This window comes from Taudactylus pleione, unplaced genomic scaffold (genome assembly GCF_031769625.1).
Source record: "Taudactylus pleione unplaced genomic scaffold, aTauple2 ptg000170l, whole genome shotgun sequence".
Classification (NCBI taxonomy): Eukaryota; Metazoa; Chordata; class Amphibia; order Anura; family Myobatrachidae; genus Taudactylus; species Taudactylus pleione.
The window spans coordinates 5,043,902-5,070,028 of NW_028284572.1; the positions used below are offsets into that span (position 1 = coordinate 5,043,902).

Below are 26,127 nucleotides of genomic sequence, written 5' to 3' on the forward strand. Positions count from 1 at the left end.
TCACCACAAGTCAAGAATCATGATTTAATATATTTTCAACATTTGTTGTTGTTTTTGGTATTTGAGGGAAATTACATTTCTTCCCCTTTAAGATGCCAATTTCTATTCGTGTGTGAGTAGTATAGTCTGATCTCTGATGGGATCAAATAAAAGTTAAGTTTTATATGAATAAGAGTGCTCCCAAACAAGAGTCTTCTTTCTCTACTTTCCCTACTGTTGTTTGACTCACTGGTTCTAGGGGAGCACTACCGGCAATTCAGATAACATAAACTTGTTTTTTTGAAATATTTATCACTGTAAATGAAAAAATACCGGTTAATTTTCCTACCCCGCAGATATAGCGTGTTAATACTTGTGCCTAGACCGCCCCCACAAATCTGTGTATGTCCTTAGTTAGTAAATAATACCAAAATCTTTATTTTTTATTTGAATTTTTAACACATGTATAGTACTTCATCAAAAGAAGCATTTAAGAATTAGATGCAGCAATGTTTTTAGCACTTTTAATAAGGATACTTGCCAGTTTGTTAAATAAAATTAACAAGCAAGCTGCAACTTACAGTTTTCTATATGTTAATTAGAATTTGTTGTTTTACTAAAAATATATTTTGCTATCCGTTGCTGACATATTTTCTAGCCTTGTTTACACCCACAGTGTAAAAAAACACAGGTTTTAGAATAATTCATTTAAATTGCAATGACTAATACCTACATTCAGAATGTTGTCAAATAATGTATGTAATGAAAATAAAAATAGCATCAGTTGTCCATACACATTCCTTTTAAATACATTTTAAAAAGAGGATTAGTGCGATATTTTGCGACCTGAAGTAGAAAAACTCATTTGTTCTAGCTTGTTATTCTACTTCATGGTTTGATTATTTAACTCGCAAAAAAACTATTATATCCACTCAGTCACTCACCACCACAGTAACAATATGTTGAAAGGATATACTATTTAAATAACATGTGCCTTATTAATAACCATGCAATGTTATTGTAAGAGTATCTATCTATCTATCTATCTATCTATCTATATACAAATTGCAGCAGGCGCGTGGCAACAACTTTTTGGGTCCCACAGCAACATTTTGAAGGGGCCCCTGTCCCCATGATTCTAGAGACACCTCTCCAAATCGGTGCTCATTTTATTTAATAGTGCCCTAGTTAATTTATGCCCCATAGTAGTTCCCTAATTTACATTATCATCACAGTGCCTCCAGTTCATATATTCCTATTATTCACAGTTGTATCCCCAAGCTTACAATATGCCACACTGTATTGCTGCCAGTACACATTACACCACACATTGCCCCCAATTCACATTATGCCACACAGCATCCCCAGTAAACATTATATGTCTACATGGTACTGCCACAGATCATGTTATGCAACATTGTACAGCCATGGCCAAAAGGTCTGAGAATGACACAAGTATTGGTTTTCACAAAGTCTGCTGCTTCAGTTTTATATGATGACAATTTGCATAAACTCCAGAACATCATGAAGAGTGATCAGATGAATTGCAATTAATTGCAAAGTCCCTCTTTGCCATGACATTGAACTTAATCCCAAAAACAACATTTCCATTGCATTTTAGAACTGCCACAAAAGGACCAGCTGACATCATGTCAGTGTTTCTGTCATTAACACAGGTGTGAGAGTAGACGAAGACAATGCTGGAGATCACTCTGTCATGCCGATTGAGTTAGAATAACATACTGGAAGCTTTAAAAGGAGGGTGGAGCTTAAAATCATTGTTCTTCCCCTGTTAACCATGGTTACCTGCAAGGAAACACGTCCAGTCATCATTGCTTTGCACAAAAAGGTCATCACAGGCAAGGATATTGCTGCTAGTAAGATTGCACCTAAATCAACCGTTTATCGGATCATCAAGAACTTCAAGGAGAGAGGTTCAATAGTTGTGAAGAAGGCCTTAGGGTGCCCAAAAATGTCTAGCAAGTGCCAGGACCATCTCCTAAAGTTGATTCGGCTGCAGGATCGGGGCACCACCAGTGCAGAGCTTGCTCAGGAAAGGCAGCAAGCAGGTGTGGAGGCATCTTCACGCACAGTGAGGCGAAGACTTTGAAGGATGGCCTGGTGTCAAGAAAGGCAGCAAAGAAGCCACTTCGCACCAGGAAAAACATCAGGGACAGACTGATATTCTGCAAAAGGTACAGGGATTGGACTGCTGAGGACTGGGGTAAAGTTATTTTCTCTGATGAATCCCCTTTCAGATTGTTTGGGGCATCTGGAAAAATGCTTGTCCGGAGAAGGAAAGGTGAGCGCTACCATCAGTCCTGTGTAATGCCAACAGTAAATCATCCTGAGACCATTCATGTGTGGGGTTGATCCTCAGCCAAGGGAGTGAGCTCACTCACAATTTTGCCTAAGAACCATGAATAAAGAATTGTACCAAAATTCTCCAAGAGCAGCTTCTCCAAACCATCCAAGAACAGTTTGGTGATGAACAATGCCTTTTCCAGCATAATGGAGCACCTTGCCATAAGGCAAAAGTGATAACTAAGTGGCTCGGGGAACAAAACATCCATGGTCAGGAAACACCCCAGACCTTAATCCCATTGAGAACTTGTGGTCAATCCTCAAGAGGCAGGTGGACAAACAAAAACCCACAAATTCTGACACACTCCAAGCATTGATTAGGCAAGAATGGGCGGCCATCAGTCAGTATGTGTTGATTGACAGCATGCCAGGGCGAATTGCAGAGGTCTTGAAAAAGAAGGGGCAACACTGCAAATATTGACTCTTTGCATAAACTTAATGTAATTGTCAATAAAAGCCTTTGACACTTATGAAATGCCTGTAATTTTACATCAGTATACCATAGTAACATCTGACAAAAAGGTCTAAAAACACTGAAGCAGCAAACTTTGTGAAAACCAATACTTGTGTCATTCTCAAAACTTTTGGCCATGGTTGTAGTACCTGCTGTACTTTTTATGCCACACTATAGGACCTCCAGTTTGTATTATGAAACATATAGTGCCCCAGTACAGTATTACATGCACTACACCCCCAACCCTTACCACTATAACATCCACTACACACCCCTCACTGGGAATGTCACCCCATTAGTGTGGTAAAGTTGATGTATCAAACAGTGAAAAGAGTGGAGAAGTGGATTAGTGTAGAAGTTGCTGATAGCAATGAATCATCTTATACCTATCATTTTATAGAATGTCAAAAGGTGTGTGTAAGCTGCGCTCTATAGGAGCAGCTAAGTATAGATATCCAGTCTTGGTTAGTAGTGACATATGAAATAAAGATTGTGTAGACAGCGCTCAACCTCTGTAATGTGTATTGTGTCAGTATAGTGATCTGAGCATCTAAAAACACTACACTGGCACAAAATACACTCAACAGAGGGTAAGCTCTGTGTTCAAAACCTCTATTTCATATTTTATAGAATTTACTTGATAAATGCTACCTCAAAGCTTATTGGTTGCTATGAGTAACGTCTCCACTGTTCCACTTCTCCACACTGCTTGATACATCAATCCCTTAATGCAGTTGAGCGAATTTATTTTACAAAGGCTGTAATCAAGGGGAAGCCTACTCTCCAACAGTGCTGGGCTCACTAATAAGCTCAGCTGTGCATGTGATGGTGATACAGGAGCATGGAAGATGGATCATATCAGTGTGGAGCTTTACTGAGAGGGAGAGACCCCCACCTATATGAGTGCTGAAGAGTACACCTTATCAAGCCAGACAACAGGCTGGACCGAATTGCTAAGCATGCAATACCGTGAACTTGGTAGACAACTATATGACCTAGGACCGGTGCTCTCTAAACCTCTGCACCCACTACAGCTATGCCTATGCAATGCAGCTTACTCTGTCAATATATTATCATGTAACAACCCCTTGTGGAATAGGAGTGTGTGATGTCTAGACGGGCATAGTTGAGCTAGTTTCTTTGCACCTACAGTACATATAAACTACCGTTCAAAAGTTTGGGGTCATCCAGACAATTTTGTGTTTTACATGAAAACTGACTTTTTATTTATCAAATGAGTTGCAAAATGAATAGAACATAGAGTCAAGACATTGGCAAGTTTAGAAATAATGATTTTTATTTGAAATATGTAATAATTTTGTCCTTCAAACTTTGGAGCTAATTCACAGCCGCTCGCAAGCGCTTAGCGCTTGCAAGTGGCTCGATGGTGCCCCACTGCGCACGGACCGCGTCCGGCGTGCGCGAGCCCCGTCCAGCGACTGAAGTTCAGTCACTGCGGGGCTTGCTACAAGAAGGGACAGTTGTCGATGGTGAGTGACAGCTCACCCCATTTTGTAGGCGAGGAGGGGGGTGGCTGCACAAACGCAGGCGTCCCTTTACGAACGCCTGGCGTTTGTGGGAGGCCCTACTGACATCACTAGTGGTGTCAGTAGTGGACTTCCTGCTCTATTAGATGAGTGGACTTCCTGCTCTATTAGAGCAGGGAGTCCACTCGGAGTTGCGGCAGCCGAGACCCTACCGATTATCGCGACGGCCTCCTGCCCGCTTGCACAAGCTGTGGGAGGTTTCCCGTAGCTTTGCTAGAGGACAGACAAAAAAAAACATACCCACAAACTCTGCGAGCTGCCTGCAGCAGCGAGCGGGTCTGAATCAGGGCCTTTGCTTTCGTCAAAGAATGCTCCTTTTGCAACAATTACAGCATTGCAGGCCTCTGGCATCCTAGCTGAAATTTCACCCCACGCTTCCTGAAGCACCTCCCACAAGTTGGATTGGCTTGATGGGCACTTCTTGCGTACCATATGGTCAAGCTGCTCCCACAACAGCTCAATGGGGTTGAGATCTGGTGACTGCTCTGGCCACTCCATTACTGACAGAATACCAGCTGCCTGCTTCTTCCCTAAATAGTTCTTGCATACTTTGGAGGTTTTCTTTGGGTCATTGTCCTGTTGGAGGTGGAAATTGGCTCCAAACAAGCTCTTTCCACAGGGTATGGCATGGCGTTGCAAAATTGAGTGATAGCCTTCCTTATTCAAAATCCCTTTTACCTTGTACAAATCTCCCACTTTACCAGCACCAAAGCAGCCCCAGACCATCACATTATCTCCACCATGCTTGACAGATGGCGTCAGGCACTCTTCGAGCATCTTTTCACTTGTTTTGCATATCACAAATGTTCTTCTGTGTGATCCAAACACCTCAAACTTTGATTGGTCTGTCCATCCCTCTTTTCCAATCTTCCTCTGTCCAATGTTTGTGTTCTTTTGCCCATATTAATCTTTTCCTTTTATTGGCTAGTCTCAGATATGGCTTTTTCTTTGCCACTCTACCTAGAAGGCCAGCATCCCGGAGTCGCCTCTTTACTGTAGATGTTGACACAGGCATTTTGTGGGTACCATTTAATAAAGCTGCCAGTTGAGGACTTGTGAGGCGTCTATTTCTCAAACTAGAGACTTTAATGTACTTGTCTCCTTGCACAGTTGTGCATCGGGTCCTCCCACTTCTCTTTCTACTCTGTTTGTGCTGTTCTCTGAAGGGAGTAGTACACACCATTGTAGGAAATGTTCAGTTTCTTGGCAATTTCTCCCATGGAATAGCCTTCATTTCTAAGAGCAAGAATAGACTGTCGAGTTTCACATGAAAGTTCTCATATTTTGGCCATTTGGAGAGTATAATCAAATCCACAAATGTGATGCTCCAGATACTCAACTAGCTCAAAGGAAGGCCAGTTTTAAAGCTTCTCTAACAAGCAAACCCGTTTTCAGCTGTGCTAATATAATTGCACAAAGGCCGGCGGTAAATCATACTGATCTCTTTCAAGGGTTTTCTAATCATCCATTAGTCTTCTAACGCGCTTAGCTTACACAATGTACCATTAGAACACTGGAGTGATGGCTGCTGGAAATGGGTCTCTATACACCTATGTAGATATTCCTTTAAAAACTCGATGTTTGCAGCTAGTATAGTTATTTACCACATCAGCAATGTATAGAGTGTATTTCTGATTAATTTAATGTTATCTTCATTGAAAAAAACAGTGCTTTTCTTTCAAAAATAAGGAAATTTCTAAGTGACCCCAAAATTTTGAACGGTAGTGTAACTCAGGGCCTGCCTCCGAGATGGACGTGATGCTGATGATTTTGTCAGCTGCATGAATTGTCTGTGTTCTGCGCATACATCTGAGTCGCATTGCGCATGTGTCAATTTCCATTACCGTCATCGCTCACAGTGCATCTCTAGAGTTCTCAGATTAAGATATTCCAAATTTCTTGATATTTACAAATGTATCATTTCTTTTTTGTTGCTACAAAACACCTACATTTTTAAGTCCAAAAAGTGACAATTTACCAACCACATACAGGGGGCATTAGTGTAACCTTGAGCACAAATGTAAGAACGATAAGAACCCCTGAGCATGTCATTTTCTTTACCCTTGTCCTTTCAGTGTGTGAGACTGGAAGGGCTTTTTGAAGCATGCTTACTGTTGACATGACATTCACATATTTGTCAACTGCAATAATAATAATTTCCCCCATAGCTTTGGCTAAAGCTTAAATGGGGAATATGTCCTATCTTATGACAGATGTCTGCTTTAGCTATGAACAACTCAGGCTATCAGAATTTATCACTCTATTTGGTGCAATATAGACGGTAAAAATACTGTACAACTAAAGCTCAGGTTTTTCCGTTCCAGTGATTTTTTTGCATTTACAATTGCTAAATAAATCAAATGTAATCTATTTGCATCATTTTATAATGTTAAAGAATATTCTGCCGATGTGTAATATAATATATTATTGCTATTACCTAATAATGAATATTATATAACTGGGAGGAATGCATACATTTATTCCCCCTGTCCGTATGCCTAATGCCTCTCGGTTGCAATTGGAGAGTTAACTGAAGTACATAGAAATATACATAGACTTACCTACTCTCCAGAATCGGTCGGGTCGGCAAGTATGAATATACATTGTCCATACTTTGTGCGTTTCACTACTAAATATTGTTAGTGCTAAAACAAGATCCATAATCAGGTGTTAATCAACTCACCATAAGGCCCTAAATTATTTAGAGAGCTCATTATAGTAATTGCAGGATAAGTCTGTTGGTGATTGATGATGTTTCTTATATAACAAAATCACCAAAATGCAACAATAATATGCTTTTTGCTTTAGCACTTTAGAGCTTTTGGGAAAACGGACTTTAGAATAGGAGATCCCATACCTGCAATAACATTACTATCAAAATACAGTCAATTATTTATAAATTTAATAAAAACATATTTTTTGAATAGAAACACTTAAGATAATTTACAAACTGTTAGCTATATTAAAGTATTTAATTAAAAACAATACAATACTAATATTACTGTATAAAATGGAAGCACAGTATATTTTCCAGACTGGTGTTAACAGATTATGCAAAAAATATATATTTTGCTGTTTACAATTTAAATGCTTGCTAAATAGATGCAAGCAGTGGCGGATTTTACCTAGGGGCCGCGGGGCTGCAGCCCCCCCAGTAAAATCAGTGCGTGACTGCACTGGCTACAATGTGACTGGAGGTGGCTTCCCATTGGAAGCGCCGCCTGCATGTCATACACAGCACAGGCAGCCCCAGGGGGAGGTGTCTCCTCCCCCTGGGATTGCCAGTCTGGGCTGCGAGTAGCAGAGAGCGGCTTTCAGTGGAAGATGCTGCTTTGCCTTTCGGCAGCCCTACACGGCTTCTCGGGGCTGCAGTCCCCTAGAAGCCAGTGTTATGTGCATGTGCGGTGCCATCGGCACTCATGCGCATGCACCAGTCCCGACGCCTGCCAGATCTATTGTGCAGGTGCCAGGCAGGCCAGATCAGCAAGCAGCAGCCCCCCTCGGGTAAGAGGTCAGGAGCCGTTGCTGGATATAAGTGACAATGAATAAAATAAAATTATTTACGTTTTTATATATACTGTATCACAGCATCACTGCAGTCACCTTTAGCAATAGATGCACAAATCACCTTACCGTATGTGTAGCTTCTAGTTACCAGCAAGAAAACTGGACCATTAATTTGCCAATTCATCACATGTCTGATTTGTAATCTTGGCATGTGACCCTTATGTTGTAATTTATTACTCATTTGTGGATGAAAATGCTAGCCATGTCTGTTATGAAATAATCCAGCTAGCCTAAATACATAAATCTCTTATAGAAGACAACACTACAACTCCATATCATGTATGATAAATCGTATTAGATATAATTTATTGAGTTTGGACTGCATTCATTTTCATTTAGATTAATTCACTCTCAAGGTAAATAAATATATTTTTATTTATAATATATACAGCATTGATTTTATGTATTACTTTGTTATGATGCGCCACCTCTTTAACATGTTGATGTATATAGGCTTTTAGTCATAAACTAAGCAATATACAGAAAACATAATTATCATTTTCTATTTTTATCCTGTGCAATCAGATGTGAAAATGTAAAGGCTTGGGTTTGTTTTCCATCTGATTGTACAAGATATATGTTGTACATTTAATAAAATCAATATATAATTATTGTGAAATGTAATAAATAATTTGCAAGGATAAATTAAAGTGATTTCTTGCTATTTTTAAAACTTTCTAGTAATATTAGCAATATAGTAAAGCTTGAACAGATATTTTTCTTTACAATAAATTTCAAAGGAATACAATCATTATTGTGCATTACTGTGTCTTTAGCCAAGGGCGGGCAATAAGTGGCACTCCAGCTGTGAACTATACATCCCATCATGCCTTGGAACAGTTTTAGCATGTTCAAATTGCAAAACGTTGAGAGGGCATGCTGGGATGTGTAGTTCTACAACAGCTATGGGGCCGCTTATTGCCCACCCCATTTTAGGCAGTAAGCTCGAGCAGGGCCCTCCACCCCCATGGCTCTCATTCTGCACTATTCCGGTATCCTGGGGTTAATTTACATTCTGTGACTCTGATCCTTTCTGTCTGCACTTCCTAGACATGGGGTCACAATTTGAGATATATTTTTTTATTGGATTTTGCACATGCTGCTCATGTCCAAAATGACTGTACATATACAGTCAGGTGCATAAATATTGGAACATTGAAAGTACTTTCATATTTTGGCCTCTATTCACCACCACAATGGCTTTGAAATGAAACAAACAAGATGTGCTTTAACTGCAGACTTTCAGATTTAATTTGAGGGTAATTACATCCAAATCAGGTGAACGATGTAGGAATTACAACGGTTTCTATATGTGCCTCCCACTTTTTAAGGGTCCAAAAGTAATGGGACAAACTAAACAATCCTAATTCAAACTTTTACTTTTTAATACTTTGTTGCAAATCCTTTGCAGGCAATTACAGCCTGAAGTCTGGAACGCATAGACATCACCAGACGCTGGGTTTCATCCCTGGTGATGATCTGCCAGGCCTCCACTGCAAATGTCTTCAGTTCCTGCTTGTACTTGGGGCATTTTCCCTTCAGTTTTGTCTTCATCAAGTGAAATGCATGCTCAATCGGATTCAGGTCACGGGATTGACTTGGCCATTGCATAACATTCCGCTTTTTAGCCTTAAAAAATTCTTTGGTTGCTTTTGCAGTATACTTCGGGTCATTGTCCATCTGCACTGTGAAGCGCCGTCCAATGAGTTCTGAAGCATTTGACTGAATATGAGCATATAATATTGCCCGAAACACTTCAGAATTCATTCTGCTGCTTTTGTCAGCAGTCACATCATCAATAAATACAAGGGAACCAGTTCCATTGGCAGCCATACATGCCCACGCCATGACACTACCACCACCATGCTTCACTGATGAGGTGGTATGTTTTGGATCATGAGCAGTTCCTTTCCTTCTCCATACTCTTCTCTTCCCATCACTCTGGTACAAGTTGATCTTTGTCTCATCTGTCCATGGGATGTTGTTCCAGAACTGTAATGGCTTTTTTAGATGTTGTTTGGCAAACTCTAATCTGGTCTTCCTGTTTTTGTGGCTCACCAATAGTTTACATCTTGTGGTGAACCCTCTATATTCACTCTTGTGAAGTCTTCTCTTGATTGTTGACTTTGACACATATACACCTACCTCCTGGAGAGTGTTCTTGATTTGGCCAACTGTTGTGAAGGGGTTTTTCTTCACCAGGGAAATAATTCTTCTGTCATCCACCACAGTTGTTTTCCGTGGACTTCCAGGTCTTTTGGTGTTGCTGAGCTCTCCGATGCATTCTTTCTTTTTAAGAATGTTCCAAACAGTTGATTTGGCCACACCTAATGTTTTTGCTATCTCTCTGATGGGTTTGTTTTGATTTTTCAGCCTAATGATGGCTTGCTTCACTGATAGTGACAGCTCTTTGGATCTCATATTGAGAGTCGACAGCAACTGATTCCAAATGCAAATGTCACACCTAGAATCAACTCCAGACCTTTTACCTGCTTAATTGGTAATGAAATAACGAGGGAATAGCCCACACCTGTCCATGAAATAGCTTTTGAGTTGATAGTCCCATTACTTTTGGCCCCTTAAAAAGTGGGAGGCACATATAGAAACCGTTGTAATTCCTACACCGTTCACCTGATTTGGATGTAATTACCCTCAAATTAAATCTGAAAGTCTGTAGTTAAAGCACATCTTGTTTGTTTCATTTCAAAGCCATTGTGGTGGTGAATAGAGGCCAAAATATGAAAATTCTGTCAATGTCCCAATGTTTATGCACCTGACTGTATATATATATATATATATATATATATATATATTCTCCAAAAATAGAGACAGACCAGCACTCTATCATTGAATGCAAAAAAGTTAATAAGCTTTAATGTGCCTTTTAAAAAAGCCAGAAAAAACTTAAATGAACAGCTCAAATATAAATAAATGATGTTTAGCGTCAGACAGAGAAGTACAGAGTCATAGCCGTGTGCCTGAGCATATCTGTAGGAAATGCTGTACCCCTACATTTGACCTGGCACCCTGGTACTAATTTGCAAGTAGGTGCGTTTTTTTTTCCATATATATATAATATATAAAGTGGGGTCCAGTGATGTGGGTTGCGGGCTTAAATGCATTGATCAATCCATGAACCAAATCTCCATTATTTATTTATTTATACATCATTATGAGTGTTTAAACATGGTGAGTGCTGGGTTTTCTGATTTTATTTATTTAAGCAATGTGGTCACAGGCCACTTACACCCCAGTCCTGGGAATGGCGAGTGCAGGTCTGCACCCCAAATCTAGGGGTGGCGAGTGCAGTGGATTTCTGACTTTGTATATCTATATATACATATATATACATACATACAATATATACATATATTTCACACCCCAAAATGCAAAGTTATATATGTATGCATATATACATATATATGCATATTTCAAGATCTATTCCTCTGTAAAATCCAACTATATGTTAAGCACTGATCAGGCAGTTTAACTTGATTAATAAAGTTGCAGTATACATATCAATCCAGTAGATGGTGCACCAAGACAAATACTACATTTCATATAGTCGCTGCTCATGTTACCTGCAACCTTGCAGTGTTACTTTAGGCTAAGTAGCAACAGATTTTGGATGTACAAGATAGTGCAGCTGGACTTCCAGCAAACAGCATTGCACTGAAAGTTGGTGTTCCAATCATGCTTCTGCGGAACTTGACTCCACCCGAGTTACGCAACAGAACCCAACTTTAAGTCAGTACTCTACAGAGGAACCTAATTGAGGCAAAGATTTTAATGGGATCTTGTGCAGGTGAGACTGTGTTTATACCAAATATACCCCTTATCCCCAACAATTTTCCTTTTCATTTTAAGCGCCTGCAGTTTCCTGTAAGCGTCTGCATTGCTATGACAATCAGCAAGTCACATGGACAAATGCTCAGGGCTGCAGTCGTAGACCTCAGGACCAGCTGCTTCTCCAGTAGGCAGCTTTATGTGGCTTGCTCACAAGCTAGTAGCCCTGAGAATCTTTTTGTGTTAATTCCTTTAATCCCTGAAGGAAAAACTGCAATTTTGTTTACAAAGACATTTTGAGATCAATGTCTACAATATAAAGTATACATCACAATATTAGATGCCACTATTGTCTTTGTAAAATTAGTTCCGCTGAGCTATATCAGACATCCACGTGAGTGAAGCTGCGGGCATACACCATTATTAATAAATATGAAATATTACATGTGATATAATATATGTATATATAATATGCATGTATAAATTGCTAATAATAATTATATAAACAGTGAGTTCTTATGTCATTGCTTGTAGTTTGTGAGTTCAGAGGTCATCACTTCATTAGGATAACTTTAGTATTGTAAGAAATAATGCACCCTTAAACTGGGTACACTCTTGAAAGATATATCTGCAGATGATGGTTGTTCATACACACTGAACAACCATCACTCCAATTTGGCCGGGGGTCCCACTGGCCGGGGGTCGCGTTGCAACCTCCTCCGCGGTGGCCTGTGCAGCAAGTGTACGGATGGTCGTCTGTGTGTACGGATGGTCGTCTGACCAACCGTACACACAGCACGATTTGCAGATATATCTGCCATCGGCTGTGCTGCATAGCCAACGCAATGTCTGTGAACAATGTCATTCACAGACATATCGCTGGTACACACTGGCCGATGCAAACACGATTTATCGACCTAACAATTAAAAGGCTGATATGTCGGCCAGTGTGTACCCAGCGTTACTGTAAAGTTTTAAGACTTTAGAAGTTACCTTGGAGGTCTGGGATGTGTTATCCCTTGCAATTTGCAGTAGGGAGTACATTACCCAATAGGGATGTAGTCATTTGTGGCCGCTGGTCACAATCCTTACAGCGGAGTGCCGACTAGGAATTATGCTAGGCGTCGAAATACCGACAACTATCATAATCCCGATGCCAGAACGATAAGGACGACATCCCGAAAAAAGGTAAATCCGGGGCGCCCTTAGCATTAGCCATGGTGGGGAGAGTTAGGATTAGGGAGTCTAGCGGGGTTAGGGTTTGGTTGGGGGGGGATTAGGGTTAGGCACCCCTAGGGGGAAGGTTAGGCACCCCTCGGGGGGGTTAGATTTAGGGAGCGGTAATGGGAGGTTAGGGTTGGCACCACCAGGGGTAGGTTAGGGTTAGGCACCACTAAGGGTGGTTTAGGGTTAACAGGGGGACAGGGGATGTTAGGGCACTTACCTGCCCCTATCGGGATCTTGATCCTGTCTGGCAACCGCTGTCGGCGTTTGAACCAACGGCTAAACAGTCACTGGCATTTCAATCCCATCCCACCCCATATATATTATACAGTATCTCTCATTTCATAGCTATGGTCATGCTTGCATTATTAAATGGTACTATTTACATAAAAAAAATATCAACTTAATTTACAGTATATTGTTTTTTGTGTTTTGAGTAGTGCATTCTTGCAGTCTATTACTGTCACATTTTACTATTTATTAAATGCTTCAGCCAACAACTAAAGCATCATCTAGATGGCAGGAATAAAAACTTAGAGGGGGATAATAAACACAACTACTCTTACCAACCAGCAGCTCTTACCTCTTTACTGAGACTTATATATTCCACAGAGAGCATGGAAACTCTGCAGTCCCACATACCCGAATGTAACATTATACATGAAACATAATACAATTTAAAAAATGAGGTAAAGATAATTATATTTTAACGAGAACAATGCCAGTTAGCAGACCTTTTGTGTATATTATGTGTAATATTTTAATCATACACAAAATGCATTTGGGACGCACTTTGACTTGAAATGCAGAAAATAAATACTTATTTAAATCCACAAATTATTTTACATACTATAAAAGCTATTAAAGCTGAAAATATCTTTAGCAAATGTAACCTTTTGGTATCACATTAACATCTAGACATTTAATTTTAACATCATGACTGATTGTGTACAGACTGACATCTGTGAATAAACAAATACATGGTTGAGAATATTGCATTTCCTTTCTATTATGGCCTTACCAAAGTTATTAGAGTTACTAATGATTAATTGCTTTAATTTTATTCCTGAATGTGAAATGAATAATGTGAAATGAATAATTTTTTTGCTGCTATATCTCTTTAATGAGCATTGATAAGCCCTACTGCATCCCTGTTTCCAGAAGGCAATAATTAATTAAACATAAAAGTATTATTATTCACATGTTACATTTGTGATGTTATTGCGGTTTGGCCTAATTCAAATTGCTGTATGGTCCATGGAAGCAAACATCTTTTTAAAGACTTGTCTTTATTTAACATACAGTACTGACATTTAGTTGATCCTAAACCCAATTTTCTCTTAACATTGTGATCAAAAATATTTGTTTGACCCTGTGATCTATGTAATTCCCATAACACAAATGACCATATATGTCAAAAATTAACAATTCATTATTACACATAGAATTTGCATATATTTATTTTTTTTGCTATTTACTTTTCTTTTAGTATTAATTTTATTCTAATGAAGTCTTGTCTACTCTGTGGCTTCACTAACATGTGTAGTTTACATTTGCTGTGTATTAAGTTATTTGTAAAAGTAAAGTATTAGTTTACTAGTAAAACAGATTGAAACTTACCTCTATCGCTGTCATAAAGATATGCAAATTTATCCCACTGATAGTATTCAATCAAACTAAGAAGCGCTCCTTTGAGGTCCGGCCTCATTTGAATAACAAATGGATGGGTACCATCTGTTGGAAAGCTTGGGGTTATGAAGGAGACATGAAGAGTTCCGCAAAATGATGTGATAGTATTTACAGACTTCTTATCATAAAATCCAAAAATAGCAAAGACTCCTCTTGAAAACTGGGAGCAGACTGCAAAGAAAAAAATAACAAGAGATCAGTGCATGCTTTGATTACCTTATACTCATAACACTTGCAAAGCAGCATTAGAATACATTCACAAAACCCAATGCAAAGTATTATACCGAATGCTTGTCATGTAGAGCCTTCGTATTATAATTTGGGGCATCACGCCTAACAGCAGTGCTCCTCACCAGGCCTGGGCTGGTTAGATGTGCACAGGTCAGCTGCTGAAGGGTCTGTGTGACTGCCGGCGCGTCCCTGTTTAGCGGCGAGGAGGAGGGGACATGAAGATAGGGGGTGCGTGCACTCATTAATAAGTTTCTCTCCATAGGTGCTGGCAGCTGGGGATATGTAATCTGCAAGAAGCAGGGCACCCACTGCAGATCACATAGCCCTGCCCACAGCAGCCTATACCTATGGGAAGAAACTTCCTCCTGAATACACACACCACCACCCCTCACATCCCTTATGCCCCCCAGCCCTCAGATATTGTTTTTACTAATTTTTTAAAATGGGCCGTGGCCACGTCTCCCCGAAGTGGCCAAGCCCCAACTTAGTACTAGGGCCCGTGGCCGCTCTCTACGGCCCTGCTCCTCACAGTAACTGAGAAGAACCTTGAAGACCAAGTCTCTGTGTGCGGCATTTTTATCACAAATGTCTTGTTTTTATAACTTTCAAAAATCTTAGAACATATTAAGACAATGAATGCATATATTTACCATATCAAAGAACAAAGGTGAACTTTAAAACATACTTTGTATTGAACAAAATCCATAGAAAGAAGATGGGGTAAATTTACTAAGTGGCGCTTTGTCCCATAGTTATGTAATTTATGGCATTAATATCACATAATGTTTTCAGATGTAAAGCAAATAAATATGAATAAATACATTTCCCTCATTTACTCTAGAGTCATTTACAACTATACAATTAGATTTCAAGAATGTATGTGAAAAATACTATTACCAATTCAATGCATACAAATACTATTATCTGCAATGGTGACATTTCTCTCAGATAATTTTATTCAAGCCCTTATTTAAATCCATTGCACGTTCCACAAAGTAAATTGCAGTTGTGATCTTATTCCACAATTTTGCCACATTGTAATGAATATTTTGCAGTTTAGTTTAGCAGTTTTCTGCTTAATAAACACATACATGACATTATGTCATTAATAAAGTGAAGTAAGGTAAAACCATTGCAATGTAATTTATGAAGTTTGAATAACAGATGATGCAGAAATGTGCTTTATCGTATTTAGGCATCTCGATTAGCTATACGGGGCATAGTATAATAACTGCAATGTTCTTACTAATGCAATGAAGGAACAATAACACATTAACAAATATATCATAGGATAATAAAAGAAGTAGTCAGTTTATTGTTACTTACAATACAAAATAAGCTCGACGGCACTTCTGTGTGCCAACATACAGTACATAAATAACCAAATAAGGTATGATATATGTGAATATTTACAAGCTAGTAATACATAAATAGAACCACTGCATGCAATGCACGACTAAAGCCGGATAAGCAGTACTTTATCACAAATGGTTCATGATGCCCCAAAATCACTAGATTCATTCGTTTTTGCTTTAGTTTACCAATCGGTAAACTATAGCATTATATAAATTAGCGATAGTGAAAAAACAATCATGCCTAATATTAATCTATTCTGTGGATGTATCAAAAACAGTCTTAGTTTATCAATGATAGGTCCCCTATGTTTAACAATTTGCATTTTCATTAGGCTAATCGAACAAGCTAACACTCTAAGCAGCCTGGCCACCATGCTAATAATCTGGGCTACTGATGTACCCAAGTTTCACATCAACCACCTACATAAATTTGAAGAGGTAGCATAAAGCAGGGATTGGTGGAGGTAGAGGGGCACTCTGCTATTATAATAATCTATCCCCTATCTATGCCAACCTGGGGTGAAGGGTGAGAAACTTGTTTTGCTACCGCTTTTAAAAAAAGTCTTTACAAAAGAGGATTTGTCCCAGAGGTTATTTGTCTTCTTCAAACTGAAGCAAGAAGCATGGATTTTGTCAGTGCAGGACAAGGGAGATGCAGTCAGGAAGCCAACGGTCCAAATGCCGACCGCCGGCTTCCAAACTGTCAAATCCCGGCAGGGAACTGACAGGCGTCGAAATCCCGACGCACGTCATTAGACCTACGCCGGGAGCCCCGACGCACAACATACCGAACGAAGGTAAGCCGGGCGTGGACAGCAGCGGGGGGGAGGGTTAAGTTTCAGGGCTCCCGGGGGAACTTAGGGTTAGACACCCCCCCTGGGAGGGTTAGGCTAGGGAAAGGGGGGGTTAGGGTTAGGCACCCCCGGGAGGAGGTTAGGGTTAGGCACCGCCCCGGAGACTGAAGCTGGCCACACATCTAAAGATTATCTGTCCAACCAGCCAACTAGTTGATTGGTTGGAATGAAAACCTGGTAACGTATGGGAGTAACTGATGATCAGCAATTTTCTCCTAAATGCCAGAAAACAGATGAAAATGATTGTTCAGACAAGTTTGTTAAATGTTTGATCTTTTCCGGCGTTTGGGAGCAAATTGCTGGTTGTCATTTTCTTTCATACCTTACCAGATTTTCATTCCAACCAATCAACTAGTTGGCTGGTTGGACAGTTAATCTTTAGATGTGTGGCCAGCTTTAGGTTTAGGCTGCGGGGACGGGGGGGGGTTAGGTTTATGCACTTAGCGGGGGGGGTTAAGCACTAGGGGGGAAGGTTAGAGTTAGGCACCCCTAAGGAAGGGTTAGGGTTAGGGGGGTAGGGATAGCATTACTTACCTAAATCCGCTGTCAGGATCTTCACCCCTAGCGGCCGGCGGTATTACATACTGATTCCGGACAAGGGGAGGTAGTAATAATGGGCAGTTTACAATTGTTCCATTAATGCAGGGGTTCCCAACCACAGTCCTCAAGGCACATTAACAGTCCAAGTTTTAGGGATAGCCATACTTGAGCAGAGGGGACTTAATTAGTACCTTGGTTATTTTGACTTAACCACATACTTGCCTAGTTTTTAAAAAGCATTTCAGGGAGATTGTGAAAGCAGCACCTATGAGCGCGGCGGTAAAGTGGACGTGTACTGCTACATCTGAGAGGCGTGTCATAAACTTGGTTTACATCCAGATGTAAAGGAGCCACAAAGCAGTTAGTAAGATCTAGTTGTAGATGAAAACACACTGATACTTTTCAGAAAATGCATGTAGCCATAGGGATCATTGTGCCTTATAACCAATGCAAGGAAATGATACTAATGATCCCATTTGTATGTATATATCTTGGGTTTTTTACTACATAACAGCTACATAATGGAGGTAAGGTGCAATCAGAGAGATTGCTAGACTCTTCAGGGAGACAGGGAGATTGCTAGTATTTCATGGAGTCTCCCTGACAATCAGAGAAAGTTGGCAAGTATGCCTAACCATATGTGCTCAAGCATGGATATAACTAAAACCAGGACTGTTAGTGTGCCTTGAGGACCGAGGTTGGGAATCACTGCATTAATAGATTGAATTCGCAATAGTGACAATAGTCTTAGAAAGGTGTGAACCATATAAAAGTAATGCAAGTTTGCATTATGTTGTGATTATTATACTAAACACATAAGCGTTGGGTGGGGTTACTTATGTTGTGATTATTATACTAAACACATAAGCGTTGGGTGGGGTTACTATAGTTTTCCGGAACAGTTTAATGGTAACTAACGAAAGGGTAAATTTACTAAAGTGAAAGTTTTTAGAAGAGGATATGTTGTCCATAGCAACCAATCAGATTCTAGCTATTATCTTCTAGAATGTGCTAGTTAAATAGAAAAGTTAAGTAGAATCTGATTGGTTGCTATGGGCAACATCTCCACTTCTAAAAACTCTCCCTTTAGTAAAATTACCCCAAAGATGCTTCCTGGAGACCCTACTTCAAATCCCAGTGTATGCTCTGTGTGAAATGATACCTTGTTGTGTGTGTGTGCATGCACGTGCGTGTAGAGAAAGTGAAAACAGGCAAATCTGCCTTGCACCTAAACACTGATTAGCTCACATAGACATCATCCTTCCTTCTATATGGAGGGATGCCGGTATAGCACACACAGCTCTGGAATGGCAGCCATGTGCACTGCACCAGCATCTCTCCATAGAGATCAATGATCTTCTGTATCTCTTCTGTACAGCTGTCAAAAATGGAGCGGAGGAGAAATTGAATTAATTAACATTTGTGTGCACATTGCCTTACACAGCTGCTCTGAGCATAAGCAGCACCAGCTCTTCACAGTTATTTTTTTAATGTCAGACTGTCAAATAGTAATGATGAGAACACAGCTTACTCTATGCATTTTAAACAACACAAAACTTTAACACACATAAAAAATATGAAAATCTAGACTTTTACAGCAGAAAAGAACCCACACCAGTCCAGTCTGCAGTTTGTATGTGGTTTTTATATTGTTTAATATTTATTTTGAAAACAAAAACAGTACAAATATAAAATACTGTACAACATAAAAGGCCATTATTTGATTTTTTGTCTTTATTTCCTTCAGAGGTAGACTATCGAGCATATGACCATTGACATAGAAAGATGAAGTCCGCTTGAATGCATCAAAAGGGAGATACACTGGGGTGATTCAATTGTTTTTTGGGCACCAAATGCAATGTGCGCCCAATGGAGCAATTCAATTATTGCTCCTTTTTGGCGCCCATGCTGTGTGTGCGCACCCAAAAGCACTATTTAGCCATGTATAGCAGCTAACCCTAAAGTCCTGCTTTTGGCACCCCCAAACTCCAACTATACGGCAGAGATTATGCAGCGAGCAATGCAATGGGGTTACATCAAAGATAAAGTGTTGGGGTCAGGGCCAGCACTACCATTACGCAGGGTACACTGCAGAGGGGGTGACACACTAAGGAGGGCGCCACTTGGCTGCAGCCCGACATGTGGCACTGCCGCCCTGTCCGGTTTTTAACCAGAGAAATGCTGACCTTAATTTAGCACCCCTCTGACCTCCGTGGAGGAAAGCAGAGGTGGGGCAGTGATGGGAGTCCGGGAATGCAAAATCAGGAAGTGAGAGTGGTCGCGGACATGTTTGTGAATCTCGGTGCTCCTACAGTCCTATGAAAATGGGAAGATGGCAGCCACCACAGAGAGAGGACAGGTGTAAGAGAGTGACTGCTTGAACTAGCTGGAGGTGATCGGGAGATGGTTCACGCTCATTGTGTCTGCTGGGTGATGAAGAGAGGAGTTGCTACAAGTCAGTGCGTGTTGCCGGGACACTGTGGGCTGTGAGGTCTGTATTCTAAATAGCAGTCTAGGGGCCCCGTAGCCTGGGCACATACAGTAAAACATTTACCAAGCTGGTATGGATTCTCTATAGTTGTGCTCCTCTTTGCTAACATGTTCCTAACATCCCAGGCCCCCAACCTGCTTAAATGGGGTCTCTATTTTCCACCTTCTGCTGACACGGCACCTCACCAGTCCTCCACATACTGAGATATCTCCCCAATAACCCAGCCCCATCTGCTGACATGTATCCCCCATGCTTGTCCCCCACCCGCTTACATGTATCACCATTCCCCCAAGCCCGTCTGCTGATGTGGGTCTCTGCAGGCTACCACCTTTCTCTGCTGACACAGGGTCTCACAAGTACTGTACCATACTCTACCTCTGATAATGTCGTGTCCCCAGTACCCCATACCCCTCTGATGTCATGGTAGTCACCAGTCACCTGGAACACTTTTGCTGACATATCTCCCACACCCCTGCTGGTATGTATTCCCTTAGCCCTGTACTGACATGACATCAACACCCCCCCCCCCCCCACTGTTGACACTGGGTCTCGCCCAGGCTACCACTTTTATCTGCTGACACTGGGTCTCTCCATTACCATACCCTGTCTCTGCTCATATCAAGTCTCCCCAGAAGCCCATACCAATCTGCTTACATGGTACCCCCAGTCCCTCGAAACCTTGTGCTGGTATAATACCCCTGTCACCCCAGCACCTTCTTCATCTGCTGATATGGCAGACTTACTATGAATTGAGGGATATGCTGTGTGCCTTACTATGAATTGGGGGCCTTGCTGTGTTGTTTACTAGGAATTGGGGGCCCTGTTGTGTGTCTTACTAAGAGTTGGGGGCCTTGCTGTGTTGTTTACTATGAATTGGGGGCTCTGCTGTCTGTCTCACTATGAATTGGGGGCCCTGCTGTGTGTCTTACTATGACTTTGGGGCCTTGCTGTGTTGTTTACTATGAATTAGGAGCCTGCTGTGTGTCTTACTATGAATTGGGGGATCTGCTGTGTGCCTTACTATGAATTGGGGGACCTGCTGTGTGCCTTACTATGAATTGGGAGCCTGCTGTGTGTCTTACTATGAATTGGGGGATCTGTTGTATGGCTTACTATGAATTGGGAGACCTGCTGTGTCGCTTACTATGAATTGGGGGATCTGTTGTGTGGCTAACTATGACTTGGGGGCCCTGCTGTGTGTCTTACTATGAATTGGGGGCCCTGCTGCATGACTTACTATGAATTAGGGACCCTGCTGTGTGGTTTAATATGAATTGGGGGCCTGCTAGGTGCCTTACTATGAATTGAGGGCCCTGCTGTGTGTCTATGAACTGGGGGCCCTGCTGCATGGCTTACTATGAATTGTGGGCCCTGCTGTGTGGTTTAATATGAATTGGGGGCCCTGCTGTGTGGTTTACTATGAATTGGGGGCCCTGCTGTGTATCTTACTATGAAGTGGGGGCACAGCTGCGTGACTTACTATGAATTGGGCCCCCTGCTGTGTGGTTTAATATGATTTGGGGGCCCTGTTGTCTGACTTACTATGATTTGGGGGCCCTGCTGTGTGGTTTAATATGAATTGGGGGCCTGCTGTGTGCCTTACTATGAATTGGGGGATCTGCTGTGTTGTTTACTATGAATTGGGGGCCCTGCTGCATGACTTACTATGAATTGGGGGCCCTGCTGTGTGGTTTAATATGAATTGAGTGCCCTGTTGTGTGGCTTACTATGAATTGGGGGATCTGTTGTGTGGCTTACTATGAATTGGTGGATCTGCTGTGTGTCTTACTATGAATTGGGGGTCCTGCTGTGTGTCTTACTATGAATTAGGGGCCCTGCTGTGTGCCTTACTATGAATTGGGGGTCTTGCTGTGTTATTTACTATGAACTGGGGGCCTGCTGTGTGTCTTACTATGAATTGGGGGATCTGCTGTGTGCCTTACTATAAATTGGGGGATCTGCTATGTGGCTTACTATGAATTGGGGGCCCTGCTGTGTGTCTATGAATTGGGGGCCCTGCTGCATGACTTACTATGAATTGTGGGCCCTGCTGTGTGGTTTAATATGAATTGGGGGCCCTGCTGTGTGGTTTAATATGAATTGGGGGCCTGCTGTGTGCCTTACTATGAATTGGGGGATCTGCTGTGTTGTTTACTATGAATTGGGGGCCCTGCTGCATGACTTACTATGAATTGGGGGCCCTGCTGTGTGGTTTAATATGAATTGAGTGCCCTGTTGTGTGGCTTACTATGAATTGGGGGATCTGTTGTGCGGCTTACTATGAATTGGTGGATCTGCTGTGTGTCTTACTATGAATTGGGGGTCCTGCTGTGTGTCTTACTATGAATTAGGGGCCCTGCTGTGTGCCTTACTATGAATTGGGGGTCTTGCTGTGTTATTTACTATGAACTGGGGGCCTGCTGTGTGTCTTACTATGAATTGGGGGATCTGCTGTGTGCCTTACTATAAATTGGGGGATCTGCTATGTGACTTACTATGAATTGGGGGCCCTGCTGTGTGTCTATGAATTGGGGGCCCTGCTGCATGACTTACTATGAATTGTGGGCCCTGCTGTGTGGTTTAATATGAATTGGGGGCCCTGCTGTGTGGTTTAATATGAATTGGGGGCCCTGCTCTGTGTCTTACTATGAATTGGGGGACTTGCTGTGTCGCTTACTATGAATTGGGGGCCCTGTTGTGTGGCTTACTATGAATTGGGGTACCTGCTGTGTGGCTTACTATGAATTGGGGCCTAATCTAGTTGAATATAATTTTTATAAAATTATGCAGAAACAGGAGTTTTTGCATAATTTTATATAACTCCACTATGTAATAACAACCTAATGCAGGACATTTCACAGGCATCTCCAATAAAAGGCTACTGAACACTTATTATCAATGGGGACTACAGTCTGATCCCTATGTACCAAACTCCAGAAAGCAAAGCCTCTTTGGTTTAGTCCAAATATTTGCAGAATGTATAAACACAAAACTTATTATACTGATAACTATTTTTTCATTTGTTTTCTATTTTTTACATCCATGATCCAATAAACAATCACCACATGTTAAATTACCTATGAGTAATACAGAAAATTGTAAACTTGTAAAACTATTTTACAGCAAGTAGCAAAACTAAGGACCCGATTCAGAGTTCAGCAGAGCTATGGCTTATGTTGCTCCCAAACTGCTTGTAAAAAGAAAATGTGTACAGTATACTTGTCCATTTGCAGAGTTGTACAAATTTTATGTTGCTCACACACCCAATATACAATGTTGTCTTGTTGCTGTGCTCAGTTTTGCCATGGTGTATGACCTGTGATATGAAACAGTCTCCAACAACCTCACCTTTGTAGCAGAGTTTGGCTGTTCCAGTTTTAAGACTCCTGCATAGCTGTTTCTGTTTACAAAATCCTTGACTTTGTGCAAGTGTACCTAGCATAATTGATGCTGTTTTGAAGGCAAAGGGTAGTCACACCAAATATTGATTTGATTCAGATTTCTCTTCTGATCACTCACTTTGCATTTTGTTATTGATAAAAATAAACTATTAACACTTCTATTTTTTAAAGCATTCTTACTTTGCAGAATTTTTTCCACACCTGCCTAAAACTTTTGCACAGTACTGTATATATATGCTTGGCTTTGCTACTAGTCATTATTATCAGTACATACACTGTATTTTTTGATTTGGATAATGCCTGCATTACAATGCCCAGTGTCAATATCATTCATGGGATTATTCTCAACTTGTTAAATAATGACTATGATTTTTTAGGAAGCCCCATATGTGATGTTTAAGAAAAAAGCAGATCAGTTTGAAGGGAATGAAGGATACTGTGTTGAATTGGCAACTGAAATTGCCAGGCACTGTGGATTTAGATACAAACTGACTGACAAACTGACAATAGTTGGCGATGGCAAGTATGGAGCAAGAGCTGCAGAAACAAAAATTTAGAATGGAATGGTGGGCGAATTTGACCCCATCGCAGTTCCCTAAGTTGCAAATAAAAAACGTTATTGAACAAAAAAACACTTTTATGCAATAAAATTGCCATCAAAAGGAGCATAAATTCTGTCGGTGGACCTACATAGTGTGGGCTAGTGGAGACCCACTGGCTTACAGCCTCCATTCCTTTATGCTGTTTAATATTGGTATAAAGGCTAGTCACATCTAGTGTTACCAAAAGACACTAAGTGGGTGGTTGACCAAATAAATCCATTTTGTTCAAAAGGTCAGAGGTATCTCTCAGAAAGTACTGCACTACCGGTTGTAGATGGTAGTCTATGTATTGTGACAGACCTTGACTCAGTGAGCCCCTGGAGGAGATGATGGGCCTTCCTGGAAGTCAGAGATTTATGTATCTTGGGTAATATATACAACAAAGGAATTTTAGGAAAATCTTGGGTCAGAAACTTATGCCACAGTGGAAAGAGACATTATAATTATTTGATGTCACGTTGCAACTTTCATTGTATTATAAACAAGAGTGTTCATGGTATATGAAGCATTCTCCAGTTGTACGCACCATGGTCACGCATGTATGTTATTTAAGTATTTAGAAACGTCTGCCGGGTCCGATGATGTGACTTCCATGATGACGGAACTGATTTTCATTCGCCTAGCTATTGTCCATGCAATTTTGGTTTAGCTTACCAGAAGTTGCACGGAGTGACCAGCCGATGGCAGCATGACAGTGGGAGGGTGTTTGCAAGTGAGAGCACTTTATGTAATGATGTTTGGGGGCTATAAAAGCCAGTTGTTTAGAGCATGCATTATAGCAGACGCTTGAGGAAGGGAAGGTGGTAACACACAGAAACAGCTGTCAGGCAGGGATTTAGAACTATGTATTCCCTACTGCCTATGCTTCATGATAAGTACTGTACTTACATAATTTAATGGAATGGCTTTTTCTACTCAATAATAAATGCATTACTAATTTTTTTCTACAAATTGGAGTGCTGGTTTATGCCTTTACAAGGATGCTGGTGGAGTTACGAAAGTGACTGTTATTTGAGCCTGTTTTTACTGGGCACAGTACAGCATTAAAGAAATTGTGTGCGATTTTTCCATGTTATATACAGTGTGTATATATATATATATATGTATATATATATATATATATGTGTGTGTGTCTGTATGTATGCGTGTATAGAAAAACTGTTGTTGAAAGTCAAGCATGTACCATTGTAACTTGAATGTAGAGGTGTTCGGTACTTGCAGCTAAAAAAGGCAGGTTATAGAATGTTATTGCACCAGTAAGTTTCTAGAAAAGAGATGTTAACACCAATAAAAAAAAGAAAACGGTAAAAGTGGACAAGTTAAAATGCTGAATTGGACAGTTGTTTTATAGTATTCCGAGGAGGCTATAACTTGGCTCAATAAAACATCTCTATCAAACGTGTCAAAAATGTGCAGTCAAGTAAAAAACAGTTTCAACATAAAAGTGAGAAATAGGCTTAATGTTAAAAAAGGGAAAAAAGGAACAAAATATTGACTCCATTGACCACTGTTACACAGCTAGAGACCACCAAACCACAAAAGAGGGACAAGTTAATGTGGAGAAGTTGCTATGTAATACTGTAGATATTAGTGACTTATTTACCACTTTTTGTGCTTTACTTTGTTTTTCTGATGCTTCACAGTAGAATGTTGTTAGGCTGGAGTCTGGTAGTCTTTAAGGTATAAACCACAAAACTTCATACCTTGGTTGACCTGTGTGTATAAGTGCATGTTACTTGCAAATGGCACTGTGGTGAGCAAAAATGATTGTGTACAAAGCTAATTATTATTAATCGCTTGTTTTTAAAAGACTTCAATTAAGCCTGGGTACACATCAGGATGAGGGAAAGGAAGGCTGCCCGACAGGCCAAATGATCCAATGACTTGGTAAGTGTTCTGCACAAACGAACTGTGCCTACACTTATCAATTCGCCGCCTGACTTGTCTAACCACAGGAACCAGTAGTGACATCATTATACACGGTTCTTGCGGGCCAGTGTACAGGTCAGTGTGTGGATCGCCTGTACATACAGGCAGATGTAC

The 26,127-nt window shown here is 40.7% G+C and overlaps 1 protein-coding gene across 4 annotated transcripts in view; it reads right to left on the reverse strand.

The window, feature by feature from the left end:
• Positions 1-26,127, reverse strand: part of GRIA2 (glutamate ionotropic receptor AMPA type subunit 2) — a 232,105-nt gene that overhangs the window by 121,392 nt on the left and 84,586 nt on the right. For all 4 annotated transcript variants that reach the window (XM_088475313.1, XM_088475311.1, XM_088475309.1 and 1 more), the window contains exon 3: positions 14,542-14,781. In XM_088475313.1, coding sequence (XP_088331439.1) covers positions 14,542-14,781 — 240 coding nt within the window. The remainder of the gene's footprint in view (positions 1-14,541; positions 14,782-26,127) is intronic.